The following is a 16,853-nucleotide window of genomic DNA, read 5'->3' on the forward strand; positions in this document are numbered from 1 at the left end:
AGGGAGTAAGTGGGGAGTGAAGGTGAAGCACCCCGAAGTAGCTGTATACTGCGCACACTTTGTAAACACTGTGCACTTAGGCCACGCTAAACTTATAAAGCAACACAAGGTTAAAGGAAGTACAAGAAAAATTAATTAAATCAAGAGACGCGGTATATGCTAAGTGAAATCGGTCGGCCATTGAAAAACAGATACCATGTGATTTCACTTATATGTGGAATCTAAAGAACGGTATAAACGACCAAACAAAACAGAAACAGGCTCACAGGTACAGAGAACAGACTGACGGTTACCGGGGACGGGGTTGAGAAGTACAGCGTGGTAGTTACAAACTAGTTCCAGGGATGTAAAGTGCAGCACCGGGAATATAGTCAATAATATTGAAAGAACTGTGTATGGTGCCAGGTAGGTACTGGAAATATCAGGGGAAACATTTGTAAAGTGAATGAATGTTTAACCACTATGCTGTACACCTGAAACTAATACAAAAAAATATTGAGTATAAACTGTAAGTGAAAAAAAATTTAACTTTAAAAAAACTTTCAAAAAAAGAGAAAGACACAGTAGACACAAGATGCATAATCGGGGTGCCTATGCCAGACATAATCGGATCTGAAGCTGCGGCTTCACAAGATCACCAGGTGAACCACATGGGCTTTAAAGTTGGAGAGGCACTGGTCTGAGCCACATTCTATTTGCTTAGTGACCTCAACATGCATTCCCGTGTCCCAAAGTTTAATGCCATCACACCCACCGATGAACATCGCCCATTAACAGTCTTTCTCTTCTCTAGGTGAGGAAGCGCTAAATGAATACCTCAAAACCAAGACAGTGACGCTGGAATATTAGAGCAATGCCATGCCCAGGAAACCCTTGGCAGACAGCGCGACGCCTCAACTCTCGACACACATAGGAAACCTGGGTGTGCTGAGGAAGGATGTCTCAGCCACGAGCCAAACATTACACACGAGGACCATGAAGACAGCCCACATGTCTAAGTGTTTACACATGCGCCTGAGCCGTACACCTTCTAAACCTTAAAATAACTCCCGCTTGATGGTTTTTGACTATGCTATAGATCACACATATTTCTACAACGCCAAACTGCTTTTTCCCCACCAAAACTAACATAGTCATGGCTGTTCATCTTGAAAACATCAATATATCATGCAGCTGTAATCACAAACTACATTTTTTAAAAACTTGTACCAGCTTTAACCTCTAAGCATACATTTCGGTTATTTAAAAGATTTTCTAGAATTTTGCCTTCAAGGAATGGTATATGCTGTAAGGAATGTGAAAGAAGTTCCTTTTTTTCATATTTGGAAAGAAAATATATCTTTGTGACTTTGATGTTCTATTTTTTAACCCACTGTGAGGGGTGACCAACCCACAAACAGTTCTTGAGCACCTACTAGGTACGAGATACTATATTATGTCCTGAGGAGTATGCAAAATGTAATGGCATGATCTCCAACCCCAAATAGTTTAAATTCTAGTCAGAGCAATTAACTTCTATTATTCCTCTTTTTAAAGTAAAATTTCTGCAATCTCATTGGCCTTGAAGAAGCTCAGGAATAGTTGTTACTTTGAAGACTCAGCAGCTTACAATCAGGGGACTGTAGGAAATCAATACTCAATAAGCAACAACAAAATCAGAGGTAGAAAACATTCAAAAGGAAGAACACCAGCTGATCATGGCACAGTCAGATAGAGTGAACTTTGTCTGAAAGCATTTTTTATTTTATCATTAGCTCATTTACCATCAGAACTTGGCATAGCTGCAGTTCTCAGTGGGAATGAACGTTCTCTGGGTTCATATTTGAATAAAATAACAAAGGCCTTTTTATAAAGGGACCACTTTTAAATGCGGTGTTTGAACAGATTTCATGTGATTTAAAATATCACTTTACCAAATATTTTAATGATAGATGAAATGGCAAATAAAGACATGTCCATTCTCCTAGACTAATTTTACTTTCTAATATTAATCTCAGTAGGGATGTTTTTAATCTTTGGCCATGAACCTCTTCGAGAATCTGATAAATATGGAACCCCCTCAGTTCTACTTCTACTCCCCAAATTCACTGCGCACACATAATTCTGTAAATAGCTTCATGGGATTCACAGACCTCCTAAAGCTCATATTTGGGCCTCAGATTAAAAACTCCTTTTCCCACAATAAGTTCTCAAGTTCTTACCAGCTGGAGTTAAGTCTGACTGTTGATCAGAATCAAAGGCTTCATGGAATTCATAAAATTACCAGTGAATTTGAGTTGGAACCTAATGATCCACGGCCTACTTGGTGACTTAATTAACACACTGAGTAATTCAATTATCTCTGTTCCTTCAGATCACAGATTGTTTTGCTCAAGGATAAAGCCAGAAGTGCTTGTCACTGAACTGGGGAGGTGTAGACACTTCAGGCAGGTTTGCATTCCTTCTAATTCCATCTCCCTTCACCTTTGCTAAAGCAGCCCCCTTTTGTTCAAACACCCTTCCTGACCTTTCTACCCCCAACTTGGTCCAAGTGTCTCTCCTCTGTCAGGAATCTAGTACTTACCACTTGGTAGTAAAATTATTTGCCTTCCTAACCAGACACAGGCACCCCATCCTCACTCCAGGATGGGCATTCTGTCAGTAGTAACAACAGCTATCATTTATTGATGGCCTCCTGTGTGCTAGGCCAATGGTTTTAAATATTATTTAATCTTCATGACATCTGAAAAAAATGAATAAATTGAGGTGCTCTTCTTACTACCTACACCACCACCAAGCCATCATTATATCTTATCTAACTTATTGCTGATCTCCCAACTAGACTTCCTGATTCCTCCATGTGGTTCTGCTCAAAGCTTAAAGTCAGATGGTGCCATGCTTTTGCTTTAAACCTTCCTATGGCCTCGATTCTACTTAGGATGAAGGCCAGTGTACTTACCATGATCAATGAAGTCCTATTGATCTTGCTCCTGGCTACCTCTGACCTCATCTCCTATCCACTTCCCTCTCATTTTCTCTAGCCACTCACGTTGCCTCGATGGTCCTCAAACACACCAGGCACACTCCTACCTCAGGGCCTTTGCACTTACTGCTCCCATTTCCCAGTGGTGTGCTGGTAAATATTTAACAAATGGCTCTCTGGGGGGGGGAGGGGAATTCATAGTATTTGCTGATTTCTGTGTACAAATGCTCTCTTCAGGGCTGATTTCAACCTATCAATTTGGCCTCACTGAACACAAAGTTGGGAAGAGGTGGGCGCAATCAGAACAAGTGCCAGCTGGCGCCAGCATGCCACCGCCTCTTCCTGAAACTCCCCACACGCCTCCTCCTGGCTGGCTGCCTTTGTCTGCGCAAATAGCATGTTAGTAGAGATACATTCTCTGACTACTCTTTCTAGCAGCTATGTACCCACATTCATGCCTCATCTGCCTGTCGTTCTTTATTCTCCTCATCCTGCATTGTTTTCATAGCACTACCACAGCCTGGCATAAATGTATTTATCATCGATCTCTCCCCATTAGAATGTGAGCTTCATGAACAGGTGCTTCTTTTGTTCAGTGCTCTACCCCCACTGCCTAACACGTAGGCAGAGCTCAGTAAATATTTGCTTTCAGATGAAAGAGGTTATTTTACCTGCCTGAATCACATAGCTATTAAGTGGCAGAAAAGGCATTGAAGCACTGAAGCTGGTGGTCTGAGCCAGGCTGACATAGCTTTCACTGCCAAATGACTACATCAGGGCCTGGGTAGTGAACGGTAGGCACACGCACTAAGTGTGTGTCGAACTGAAACACTAAGCAGAATGGACATTATCTGCAAATGCTTTTGTGAAGGTAGGTAGACAGGATGTGGAACCAAGTTTGATTCCCTCACACCACTCCTCCAAGAAAATAGTAACTGTTAAGGGAAAGCTGGACTGGAAGGTTATCAGGCATGCAACGTGGTGGGTAGGGTGGATTATTATTACTACTTTGCAAATAATACCCAAGTGAATTCTTAAATGATTAAACAATACCTAATAATGTAAAAGTACATAAAACAGGAAGGTAAGACTCAACCATAAATTCTCTGCATAGAATTTAGAACCATAAATGTTATTTGAGAATGTTCCAGGCTTTTTCTATGCCTATACTTTTTTACATAGTATATTAGGTGTACATGACTTTATGACCTGCTTTTTCAATTAACAATCTATAATATCTATCAATAAGCATTCCTCTGCACATGTTCAGTGGGTTTAATTCAACTTGCTCTCTCTTGTTGGGTATTTAGGTTTGCTTTTTTGCTACTTTAAACATTGCAATAAATCTTACATGGAAACTTATGAACAAAGCCATACTTATGTAATTGGGTAAATTCCTAGAAGTGGAATTCCTGAGCCAAAGGATGTAGGAATCTGTCATCTTGCAGATTTTCCTCCAAGTTTTGGCCATCCCTCTATATTAGTCTTTGCGTGTGCCTCTGCATTCTTCTTACAGCATCATAATACCTCACATTTACTGAACACCGTTCTTAGCACATGATATGCATTAACTCAATTTCTTATCAAGACCCCACAAAGGAGCCCTGGCTAGCGTGGCTCAGTGGGCTGAGCACTAGCCTAGGCTGCCCATTTGATTCCTGGTCAGGGCACATGCCTGGGTTGCCGGCCAGTCCCCAGTTGAGGATGTGCAACAGGCAACCAATCAATGTTTCTCTCCCTCTCTTTCCATCTCTTTAAAAATAAATAAAATCTTTAAAAAAATGAAGACTCCACAAGAGATACTGTCATTCCCATTAACAGATGGAGAAACTGAAAGAAGTGGCTGGGCTGGGATCTGATCCAGAGAGCTTCCGAGCCTGAGCTCATAGCACAGTGACTAGCAGGCCCATGACGGGAAGGTGTGTGACTGAACCCAGAACTTGGCTCCAACACTCACTCACTTATTGTGAAGCCTTAGGAATCTGCTTAGCATCTCCATGTCAATTTTCGCATCTGTGAAATGGGTATAAGTAGAGTATCTCATAAGGGGGTGGTTTTTTGTTAACAAGGAAATTTGTTGTAATGAAACAAGTTCAGCAACAGTTTGATCTAATTATGCAATGCAGTGATGCAATGATGTTCTTGCTTTGCTCTGGATCCTTGTGTGCTCACTGTACCTTCAAGAGCTGGCTCTAGGGGTGGCCACTAGATGGGAATCCCAGGAATCATATGCAGAAATAAGATATCCAGCCCTTTCTCCAGAAAGAAGGAACCATCTCTTCATGTGCCTTCTTTTCGGGAATGAGAAATACTTTCCCTTGCCAAAGTCTACTAAGACTTTGCTCGAGCCTTGTTGGGAAGGTTCATATCCCATGCCCATTCCCAAGCCAGTCATTGCCAAGGGCTTTTCCGTAAATGGATAGGGGGGAGTCAACCACAAAGATATGTTCAACTTTTGGGAAGAGTCTACCAATCATATTACCCTTTTTTTTAAGACTGTAAACCACTGATGTTTAAAATGAGTTATTTTATTGACATAAAGAGAAAAAATAGTTTAATGACCATTTATTGTACATTCCAACCAAATGAAAGGCACTACATATACCAGGCACTGAGGAAAATACAGAAGAAAGTTAAGACAACTCTTTTCTTATCTTTCCTACTGTAGTAGTGGATACAGGCACAAGAATACCAACTACAAACAACTTTGCAAGGCATTTTTGTGTGTGGACGTACATATTTGATGTAGAATTAAAGTGTGAAAACAGATTGTAGATTCATTCAGAATGAAATTTTTGCTTCAAAGACTACTACACCTAATTTTCTGATTTATAATGCTCCCAGAGCCACAGTTGCTATAATAACCCACAACTCTAAAGAGAACATTTCATCAGCCTTAGCAGGAACAGAACCATTCTCCAAATGGCTGCCATCCTCTCTCACCTAAGCGTCAGGCAGAGGAAGCACAGGGTCACTTGGGAATGGGCATGGGGCAACCAAAGCACAACAGCGATTTCCTTTCCGATAGACTGTAAGGCAAACTGCTTATAAACAAAACAGCTTTTAAATTAAGGTGTAAAATACATAAAGTGCACCAATGTCGTACATTGTACAACTCAATAAATTTTTATATACATATGAATGGTGGTAACTCAAATGTAAAACATTTAAAATAGTGCTGACACACAGAAAGGGCTCACTAGGTAGTTTCATCCGCCAATTTGATAGGTAAAAATATACTATATTTGGCCGTGTATAATGTGCTCCCACATTTTTGGACCAAATTTTCACGAAAGAAATCTTTTAATTTTTTAATTCAATTTTTAATTTATTTATATTTAGAAACAAAACTGATGAACGTATTCTAGGGTATTATTTTGCATACGGATATCATTATTGCTTTCTGGAGTTACACTTTTTAAAGCATTAGCAAAAATAAACGAATTAAAAACATTTATATAGATACAGGATTAATATTACCTATGTATAATGCGCATCCTTATTTTTCCCTCAAAAATTTAGGCAAAAAAGTGTGCATTATACATGGCAAGAATGGTACAATCTTGGTTTCATTCACTTGTCTTTGATAAATGGGGCTGAACAATTTTTTTGTTACTAGTTCGTGTTCTATGCTATTTTCACTATTGAGATATTGACTTTTCTTATGAATTTAAAGAGCCTTGTATATACTAATGGCACTCACTATTTGTCTTATACTGCAAATATTTTTCCCAGTTGGTCCTTTGCTCTTTAAATTTGTCACTCACTGGTTTCTAATATTTATGTGGATGAATTTTTTGCTGTTTCCTTTGTGATTTCAGGCTTTAATGATCTGCTTTTTTAAAAAGCTTATTAAATAATCACCATTTTAGTATGGAAACCTTATAATTTGACTTCTTTATATTTAAATCTTTAATCCATCTCTAATTTATCTTAGCCCATGGTATGAGGCTGGAATCTAACCTTGCTTAAAAATACCCAGTCCTGACTTTGTACATTAAATAACTATTCTATATTACACTTGCTTAAATGACATCCTTATCATATATTAAATGTTTTCCTTTTTTTCTCCAGTGTCATAAAAATGTCCAGAGGACCTGAACTTAACTGGCTTCCTCAACTGTGTAAGATGCCTCATTCTATCATATAACCAAAGCAGGAGAAAAATATTTAAATTCTACATACTAGTATGTATGTCTAGACTGACTAGCCTCTATCACTGATCAGTCTATTTCTACTTGGATATGCACTTCCTGTAAAGTTACACCTGCATAGCCTCCAGCTGGAGCAGCCTACCATGACTTAAAATGTCCCACACCTGTTAATTATTTATTCAGTGCCTACTGTGTACCATGCACCATGCTAAGTAGTGAATCAGACAAATGCAACTCTTCCCCTGATACAGCATAAATTACCTGGTAGAAAACAATCTTTAAATATTTACACCAATAATTCATCACAACTGTGTGTGGTGCTATGGAGTAAAGCACAATACCCTTTCCAGCTGAGAAGTCCTGTTTCCAGACCTGTTCATTTCTTCCTACGTCTAGTGAGGCATAGCCTGGGAGATCTGGTTCCAATTTCCAATGGGAAACACCAGAATGAACCTTGAGAATTATGTTAGAGTATTCAAGGCTAAGGTGAAGAATAGGAAAAATAGTTCAAGAGACCTAGAACATTAGGGGACAAAATCCCATCAGCACCCTGCTTGGAGACAGTCCCTTAAATTCTCAGACCCACGTCCTGAGTCAAGCCAGCCCTATGGCAGATGAGGTCTGAACCAGTTTAATAAGGTAGAGAATGAGGCAGAAAGTCGACTCCAGTGTAGGGCCATTTTTGCCTTTGAATAGGAAAACCTTCTTGTGTTCTGTGCCCTATTTTTCCTGTGGTGTCCCTATTTTCCACATTTGATAGCTTTCAAACTGTGGGCAACTATGTAAAATAGTTCTAATAGCTGAGAAAAAATTTTTGCATTATGTAAAAAATGAAAACAAAAACCATAAATTTCTCCAATCAGTAAATTCTATATCCATTGAGTGGCTGCAGAGTTACCAACAGTGATTAAACCCACAGAGAACCAGTTTCATAGCTCATACTAGAAGAGAATATATTTTTTAAATGAAAGGACATACGCCTGAAGGCAGCTGAATCTAAGTAATTCTTTTTATTGTAAGAGATCTATCTCAAAAATTTCGCTCTCACTAAACCCACTTTGATGCTAACAAACAAATCTGAACTTATAATAACAAAAAAAACCCCCGACCTCGGTTGTTTTACCTGAGATGATAATTTAAAACAAAAATGAACAGGTGATTTGCAGGTGAGCATCGTCCCATAAACCGAAAGGCTGAGGGTTCGATTCCTGGGCAGGGTGTATACACAGGTTGTGCGTTTGATCAGCAGTCGGGGCACATACAGGAGGCAACTGATTGATGTTTCTCTCACATTGCATTCCTCTCTCTCCCCGCCACCCTCTCTAAAAAGCAATGAAAAAACGTCCTCGGGTGAGGATGAAAAAAATAAACACACTGGTTATGTCTGAAGTCTATGCTGAAGGGAAAAAAAGCCAACAAATTCACTCATCACCAAAAATAAAGTTAAGCTTTCTAAACTAAATCTCTTTAGCCATGAGATCAGAGGTAATCTGCTCTTAGAAGATCCCCAAATGTACCTATTCCCACTCTTTAATAAAAGTCAGCTGCTGTTTTTCCGAGAACCAAAACACATCCAACGTGACACAAAAGCACCATACACCTGAAATGCAAAATAACCGGCAAGCTGCATTCTTTTTCACAGAATTAGAAGGCATAGATCACCTGTTTCTGAGATCATTTATTTCACTATTTCTTTCTTTTACTGGCAGGACTGTCCAAAACTTCTATCTTGCCTTTTCCGTCTTCTGAGTGGGGGAGCTTGATGTTATCTATGGTGACTTCAGAACCGGAGCTGTCATCCTCATCCTCAGATTCCGAGCTGTCCTCCGAACTGGCCTGTGAATTCTCTTTTGAACTGTCCTCTTCTTCTGAATCAGACTGATTCATCTCAAACAAAGCCACATCCTGCAAAAGACGCCATGTGGGAAATTTATTTCAGGGCAGTTCCCTAAGAAGTCACAATAAAACATTGGGCACAACCAACATTTAGCACAATATTGAAGCACGAAGAACGTGTTTTTGATACCAATATAGCACTTTTATGCTTCTAGTTGCCAGAGTCCACCACAATAATTTACTTTTACTCTAAGTCTAAAAAGACCCCCATAACCCAATTGTATATGTCCCGAATACACTCTTTCATTGAACAACTATTAACATGAGCCAGGCACCACACTATGAACTAGAGACTCAACAACAATAACAGAATCCTTGCCTTGGTGGAACTCGTGTTTTTAAGCTGGGGTTGGTGGCCAAACCCAGTGTGCTTACTTGTCTTGGTTTAGGTCATGAGCTAAGAATGGTGTTTACATTTTTAAGTGGGTAGGGGGAAAAAATCAAAACAACACTATTTCACGAAACATGAACACTACATGAAATTCAAATTTCAGTATCCAGAAGGCAAGTTAATAAAACTTGTCTATTCATTAAGTATCGCCTACGGCCACTTTCACGCTACAACGGCAGACGTGAGCAGTCAGGGTAAGACAGTACGGCCCACGAAGCGTGCAGTATTCACACCCGGCTCTGGACAGAAATGTCTGCTGACCTCTGCTCCAGGTGGGAAAGAAACACAATACCAAACAAGTACATACACAGCATGGCGTAGGGTAGAGAAAATAAAGAAAAATAAAGCAGGATAAGGTAATAATAAGGTCAACGGGGAAGGCCTCTTAAGGAGGTGACAACTGATAAGAGACAAAGTGAGTCAAGTTGCAGAAATCGGGGAAGAGTATCCTACAAAACGGGAAAAGGCCTGGCGTCAGGGGACAAAACTGGAGGGCAGACAATGAGGTCGGCTAGCGCTGGAGGCGGGTCACACAGGTCCTGGAGGGACTTGGACTTTATTAGAAATGGGACGGGAAGCCTCCTGGCTCCCCAACTGTGGCTCACACACAGTGTGAAGAACAGACTCTAGGGAAGAGAGGGAGAAAGTAAGGAGGCCTGTTAGGAATGACTGCAACAGTCCCACGAGGAGACTGGAAGTGTTAGGATGGGGTGGCAGGAATGGAGTGCATGCAAAGTGGCTGGATTTGGGAGATATCCTGGAGGCAGAGCTGACCAGATTTGCTGACGAATTAGATATTATTATGAACAATGCTGTCAGCTCTGTCCAAACACTGTTATAAAGAGAATTCCAGCGTATAAATAAGACATGAGCCTAAACTGAGACCCTTTCCACACGTGGCTTATGTAATGTATTCTGGCAGATAACGTATTCTGTTAAACATATCATTAATTTTTGTATTCTCAATGAACCAGGCTATATTACCTCTTTGGGCCTTGGATGGGGGACAGGGGGACCCAGCCAGGACATTTACTGAATTAATGCTTCAAGATAACAAATGTAATATTTGACCGGAAAGCCCCCCTATGATTCTGCACTTTTAATCCCTAAACGTCACCCAGGGAAGCTTACTGACCTATAAGATCCTTAATCATAAAATGACCAAGTACCTAAGCAGTACTGGAAACATGAGCTGACTCTCAAGAAAGGAAAATAACTGTGGAATTAAAATGAAAAGTTGTCTCTCTTTTTAGGTGATGAGGCACACTGGTCATTTTACTACATGAAATGAAAACAGTTACCATTTGTATAACTTTTCCAAGCGTCTCATCAATGTTTTCAATATTGAAATGACCAGGTGGTGCAGCTGCCATTTCCTTTTTTAGCTTGTCATTCGCCTGAGCCATCTGTGGGAGAAAGGTCTGTACCTGGTCCAATACTAAGGAGAGAAAATACAGTTTATCAATACTTACGTGTTTGGCCAAAGTTCAAATTTTATTTTTATTATATATTTTTTACCATTTTATTTATTGATTTGAGAGAGAGAAAGAAACATTTGTTGTTCCACTTATTTATACATTCACTGGCTGCTTCTCTAAGTGCTCTGACCCTAATCAGAGGTCAAACCCACAACCTTCTGGTGTTTGGGATGATGCTCCAGCCAACAGAGCTCCCCAGCCTGGGCCTCAGTTTCCTTTTATGCTCCATCACTCTTAGTCACTCCCGTCCCTCACCCCAGGTATGCCTACCTGCTCCGTAACCTTGGCCACCATGAGTTGGGTCAGTGGCACACAGAGTGACACCGTGATCTAGTCAGACCAGTAAGAGGTCACTCTGAGACATGGTCTGAACAGTTGAGAAGGAACATCTTTCCAAGTGACTAAGCGAGCGGCTGAATCCAGGCCTGGAACTACTGATAAGCTGGCCAACTTGCCCAAGGTGGGGAAGAGCCTGCTCTAGGTGACGCCAACACTTAGGAGACAAGGACTAAGAGACGCAGAGCAGCAGACCCCCAATGAAAACAAGCACAGGGGTGCAGATGCGTCTGAAATGACTGGAGGTTTCCCCCAACAAAATGACTCCTAACTAATACATTTAATTTAACCACTCGAAACCTGTCCACTCATCTGTAACACAAGGGCGATAACTAGCACGCATGGTGCTATGCACAGGCGGGTCAACAAATACGGGATAACAATTTCTTTCTCTTTCAAAAGAGATTCAGCACATAACTAGCTCTCAAAACATTAAGTCGCTAATACAACTACACAACAGCTGACTAAAATGTCCAGAGTATGGAAGAAGAGAAAATGATGATAAAGGTCAAGAAATGGCCTTTAACTGTAAAATAGGGCTGCTGGAAGAATTAAATGAGGTCACATACGTACCAAGAACCACACCATGTCTGGCACATACTAAATAGTGAATAAACATGCTCTTTCATGTCCCTTCAGATACACAGAGTAATAAAATAAAGATATTATGTGCCTGCAGATTTACATCTATTACCTCAGATCAGGTATGAGGCCATATTTTGTTCTGCTTTGGTTTTTAACTAATGGATCACGTGGAGCAAAACAAGGACCTACATGTGCGGTATAAACCATGATTCTGAGAGGCCAAATATTTATTTCTATGCTACTCTAGACCAGTACACGCTGAACCCGTGAAACTAATCCATCTGTAGTTCTTCAGAACAGAAAAAAACAAAATCCAACATACAACACATAAAATTCAAAATGTCCAACATCCAATAAAAATTACCAAGCATGCAAATACATAGGAACATACGTGTAAAGAGTAGAAAAAAATCAATAGAAAGAGATCTGGAAATGACACGTGACAGGCTAAGCAGTAAGAATGGTAAAACAGCTATTAGAGACACTCTACATAGTCAAGCAAGCATAGAAAAGCATGAACACAATACGGAAAGACGTGAAAGATATAAATAAAAGATTCAAATTGAACTTCTAGAGATTTGACCTATACTATTTGACAAACAAACTGGAAGGGATTCAACAGCAGATTAGAGAGGAGAGATTAGCGAACCCAGAGGCACCGGCAATAGAAACTACCCAAAATGAAACAAACAAAAATAAGACTAAAACCAAAATGAAAGAAAACCAAGTAGCAGTGAAATGTGGGACAATTTCAAAAAGCAAAATTATGTATAATTGGAGTCTCTGCAGAAATGTGAGAGGGGACAAAAAATGTCTGAAGGAAAAAAATAACCAAAAATTTCCCAAATTTGATAAAAACTATGAATCCACAGATCCAAGAAGTTCATGAAACCCCAAGCTCAAGAATCACAAAGAAAGCTACAAGACATACCACAATATTCTTTGGTGTATTATATGGTGAAAACCAGTGGTAGGAAATATTTTGTACATGACAAAAATAATAATAGCCTTCCCAACGAAAGTAATACAAGTCAGAAGACAGCAGAGCAACATCTTTAAAATACTGAAAAATTAAAAAATTTTAAAACCTGTGAACCTAGAATCCTATATGCATTGAAAATATCTTTCAAAACTGAAAACAAATTAAGTACTTTCTGACGTACAACAGCCAGTGAATTTATCCCCAGCAGGCTTGCACTGTAAGAAATGTTGTTTATCGGTAAGATAAACAGCTTGGTTGTCAAAATGAGCTAACATTGGAACAGACACTTCACCAAAAACATTTAAATGGGGGGAAAAAAAAAACACATGAAAGGTTCTTCAATATCACTAGTCATTAGGGAAAAATAATTAAAATCACAATGTGATACCACTGCATACACACTAGAATAGCTGAAGACGGACCACACAGTGTGTTGGCTGAGGATGAGGGACAACTAAGACAACCAAACTCTCACACGGGGCTGGATGGAATGCAAAACGGTATACCCAACTCTGGAAAACAAACCAACTTTGGAAGTTTGGCAACTTCCTCTGTATAAAAAAACGCTTTCCAAAATGACCTAACAATTCCAGTCTTAGGTATGGGCCCAGCCTCCATCTGCCACCAGCAAAATGAAAACCTAGGTCCACACAAAAGCTTGTATTTGAGTGGAGAGCCACTATGATTTTAGCTGTTCTAGATTTAGTATATACTGCAGTTAAGTTCCTCTGGCAGGATACTCATTATTCCTTAGTTTATAGACATGGTAACTTCATGCATTATTTGCAATGTTTTCATTGAATTAATGACCAGAATTTGCCCTGTTATTTCATGCTATGAGTAACATTTACCGTTTAAGTAATTGTGTCCAATTTAATGGAATGTGGTGGTGTTTTCTCTGATGGTTCTGAGTGATGGTTTTTCTACATTTTAGTTGTAATTTTGATGTAGTTGTGCAAAGAAGCGAGCCATGTCTACCTACGCAGCCATCTTGACCAGAAGTTGATAGACTTTTCTCATATATGTGTATTAAATTTGGGTTCATTGACCTCTAGAAAAATTTCCTACAATTTGGGGCCATACCCTCTAAAATAATTTCCCACAGAGATTAACAATAATTAATTTTGATTTCCAAAAACTCATCCCACAAGGAGTTTTTCTGGGGAAAGTTACTGCCTTTAAGCAGGAGAATATGTAAGGAACCCTATCCCTGTGCACAGACTTCACAATGTAAATCCCAAGTAAGACTCTCCGCTGGACTGTGGTTTAATATCTGACCATGAAGGCAGAGACAGTCCCATCAAATAAATGCTTAATTAGGCAGAATTTAACATTTAGAGAGGGTTCTTGAGAGAGAGGAAGAGAGAGAGGGAAGGGTACTCACAGGGACTCCTCTCTATCCGAACTGTTTGAAGAGTGGAATTCTTTCTGGAATTAGGCTTGGAGTTGATGAGCAATCTGTCCCATATACCTGGAAAAAAACACACACAACCCTTACTTTACTACGGCATAAAGAAATAGGAGCCCATCAGCAAGCTTTCTATGACCACTCTCAAGTCTTGACCATCCCACATTTCCCAATACACTTTTAAAAACAGGAGCACCCCAAGTTCCATTACAACATTTTAGTTCTTTACGTACATCTATCTCCCCTTTCTTAAACCTGTCTCATGCATCTCTGTGTCACCAATGCTGAGAAATAAGTGCACACTAAACTGCACCTTTCTGGGTCAGAAATCCATCGGTGACAAAAGCAGGTCTGCAATGACAGAATGCAGGAAGCAGTGCAGAGTACAACAATGATTAAATGAAGCGAGAAATGATTACCAGCTATTTTATACTGGGCAAATTACCTAACCTCTTTGAGCATTCGTCTTTTCATTTGTAAAACATGTCTGCCTGGTTAGTTCCCTTTCATTTAAAATGCCCAACCTAAACAAGACACCCCTTGGAGAAATTCTGTCCCCCAACTCCATCTATTCAGTCTCGTCACTCACTTACTTCTTAAATCAACCCAACTCAAGGTTTTGCATGGCGTTTCTAGTACCTGCAAAATCTCTTCATTCTGATACAAAAATACTGTTTGTCCACAAAGCAGAGCTCCACCAACACTGGTGGCTTTCGACTTTAGGCCTAGCTATTTAACTAGTGTAAAGAGTTGGACTTTGGAGGCAGGCTGGATTCAAACCCCCGTTTTGTTCCTTTCCAACCACATGATCTCTGGCAAATTACTTGTCTGTATGATACACCAGGACTCTGTTGCCTCGTCTACAAAATGGAGATAGCAGAACCTTCTGCACAGGGCTGTTGTGAGGATTAAATTCTCTCATAAAAATTCATGGATCCTACTACTTCCATTTTCCAAATGTGAAAACTGGAGCGTTTAAAACGTAAGCAACTCCCCTAAAGTCCCAGAGCTAATTACTCATAAGGGCTAGGATTTGAACTCTTGATTTTTCATTCCCTACGATGGTGTGAAGAAATCCCGTGTGGACTCCCTGGACCCACGTCTCCCTCTCCAAGAGGGCACTAGGGGCTGGTTCTTTGGGCATGGAGGGGTGGAAGTGGGGAAAGCGTGGTAATCCCCAACAATTACCTGGGAGGGGACCAGCCAACCGCCAGGATCCAGACGCCGACCACAAGGCCCTCCCCTTTGGGGAGGGGTTTTGCTGCAATGCTTGGCAGAGTGGGCGCTCAACACCACGCGGAAAGTAAAAACCTACGTCCTCCCCCTGCCATCTACGCGGCGGCGGGTACGCCGAAGCCCTGCGATCATCCGAGAGGCTCCCCTCGGGGTGTTGGGCCTGGGCAGAAGACCTACGGTCTACCCGGCTGCTCCAGCTGCGTGCCCACGCCGCACGTGCGCGCCCCACGCCGCTTCCACCCGCCCGTCACCTCCGCGGCCGCCGCTCCCTGCCGTCAGCAGCTCCTTGGACACCGAGACCTCGGAGCCATCCTTGGGGGACGAGGAAGAACTCGGGCTGGACGGGGTTTCGCCATGGACCTCCATGCCGCTAGCTAGGTTTCAGAGCCGGCCAACCAGTCCCGGATGCAGGAAAGAGGCTCGGGCAGGGGCGGGGCCAGAGCCGCGATTGGAGGAAACTGGGACGTGGGCGGGGAAAGGGGCGGGGCTAGGGCCCTAGCAGCAAGGGAGACACCTTGCTAAACCTTGAGGCCTTTGCTAATGTATGAAAAGCAAGGAAAAGCAAAGAAAAGTGAGCTCACTTTTTTTTTCTTTCTTTTTCTTTCTCTTTTTAGTTAAATAAATTCGGGTGTGAAGAGTGCACCACAGGGCTGCCCTCTTCTTCGTTCTTAAAAAATTATTTGTAATTGTGGTAAAAAAACAAATTTTACTATCTTAACCATGACATGTGCTGGTCACAAGTTCAGTATGTTCACAATGCTATGTAACAGACCTCTAGAATATTTTCATCTTGAAAAACTGAGAGGGGAGAAAGGTATAAGGGGGACAAATGATAATGGAAAAATACAATAAAAATAAATGTAAAAAAGAAAGAAAGAGGAAAACTGAAACTATTTATTGAGAGATGCCCTCATTGCCCTTTGCCTTCAGCCCTGGCAGCCATTAAACTTCTACTTCTATGAGTTTAACTACTTCAGATACTTCATATAAGCACAGTTGCTTTTTGTGACTGATGTGGTTCACTTAGTACAATGCCCTCAAAATTTATCCATGTTGCAGCACGTGACAGGATTTCCTTCATTTTAATGGAATAATATTCCATTCTATGTACATACCTTATCTTCTTTATCCACTCATCCCCTGATGTACATTTGGGTTGCTTCCTCCTCTGGGCTTTGTAAATAATGCTGCAATAACAGGAGTGTGCATATGTATCTTCGAGGTCCTGCTTTCACTTATTTTTGATTTATACCCATACTGTGAATATATATATTCACCGAATATATAGTAATATATAGTATATAGTAATCTATTTATATATAGTAATATGTAGTGATTATATATTTAGTATATATGGTAATTCTATTTTTAATTTTTAAGACCCTCTATACTGGTTTCCATCGCGGTTGCATTATCTTATATTCC

At 40.5% G+C, this 16,853-nt stretch overlaps 2 protein-coding genes across 3 annotated transcripts in view; one reads left to right on the forward strand and one right to left on the reverse strand.

Annotated features, from left to right (window-relative positions):
* Positions 1–1,472, forward strand: part of ALDH1L2 (aldehyde dehydrogenase 1 family member L2) — a 43,753-nt gene extending 42,281 nt beyond the window's left edge. Inside the window, exon 23 of the mRNA XM_054574438.1 lies at positions 794–1,472. Within this exon, the coding sequence (XP_054430413.1) occupies positions 794–849 (56 nt within the window). The 3' untranslated portion in view covers positions 850–1,472. The remainder of the gene's footprint in view (positions 1–793) is intronic.
* A 4,054-nt stretch (positions 1,473–5,526) lies between these two features.
* Positions 5,527–15,848, reverse strand: NOPCHAP1 (NOP protein chaperone 1). Of its 2 annotated transcripts, XM_054574595.1 has the most exons (5): positions 15,680–15,848; positions 14,169–14,255; positions 10,705–10,841; positions 8,779–9,021; positions 5,527–8,438 (listed from the first exon to the last, which is right to left on the reverse strand). In XM_054574595.1, exons 1-4 carry the CDS (start codon positions 15,792–15,794, stop codon positions 8,803–8,805), a joined length of 558 nt encoding a protein of 185 aa, XP_054430570.1. In that variant the 5' UTR covers positions 15,795–15,848; the 3' UTR covers positions 5,527–8,438; positions 8,779–8,802. The 2 variants fall into 2 exon arrangements, with proteins under 2 accessions (XP_054430570.1, XP_054430569.1); XM_054574594.1 differs by having other exon boundaries at positions 5,527–9,021.
* Positions 15,849–16,853: the final 1,005 nt, after the last annotated feature.

This window comes from Pteronotus mesoamericanus, unplaced genomic scaffold, assembly GCF_021234165.1.
Source record: "Pteronotus mesoamericanus isolate MK-2021 breed Mesoamerican mustached bat unplaced genomic scaffold, CSHL_Meso_final contig_263, whole genome shotgun sequence".
NCBI classification, from domain to species: domain Eukaryota; kingdom Metazoa; phylum Chordata; class Mammalia; order Chiroptera; family Mormoopidae; genus Pteronotus; species Pteronotus mesoamericanus.

What these genes read in the sequence shown, in the direction of transcription:
- NOPCHAP1 (XM_054574595.1), bottom strand. Translation starts at nt 15,794, where the DNA reads ATGGAGGTCCATGGCGAAACCCCGTCCAGCCCGAGTTCTTCCTCGTCC. An exon ending in AGGGAGCGGCGGCCGCGGAG is followed by an intron (nt 14,256 to 15,679) that starts GTGACGGGCGGG and finishes GTTTTTTTCCAG; the next exon opens with GTATATGGGACAGATTGCTC. An exon ending in TTGGAAAAGTTATACAAATG is followed by an intron (nt 9,022 to 10,704) that starts GTAACTGTTTTC and finishes CGTCTTTTGCAG; the next exon opens with GATGTGGCTTTGTTTGAGAT.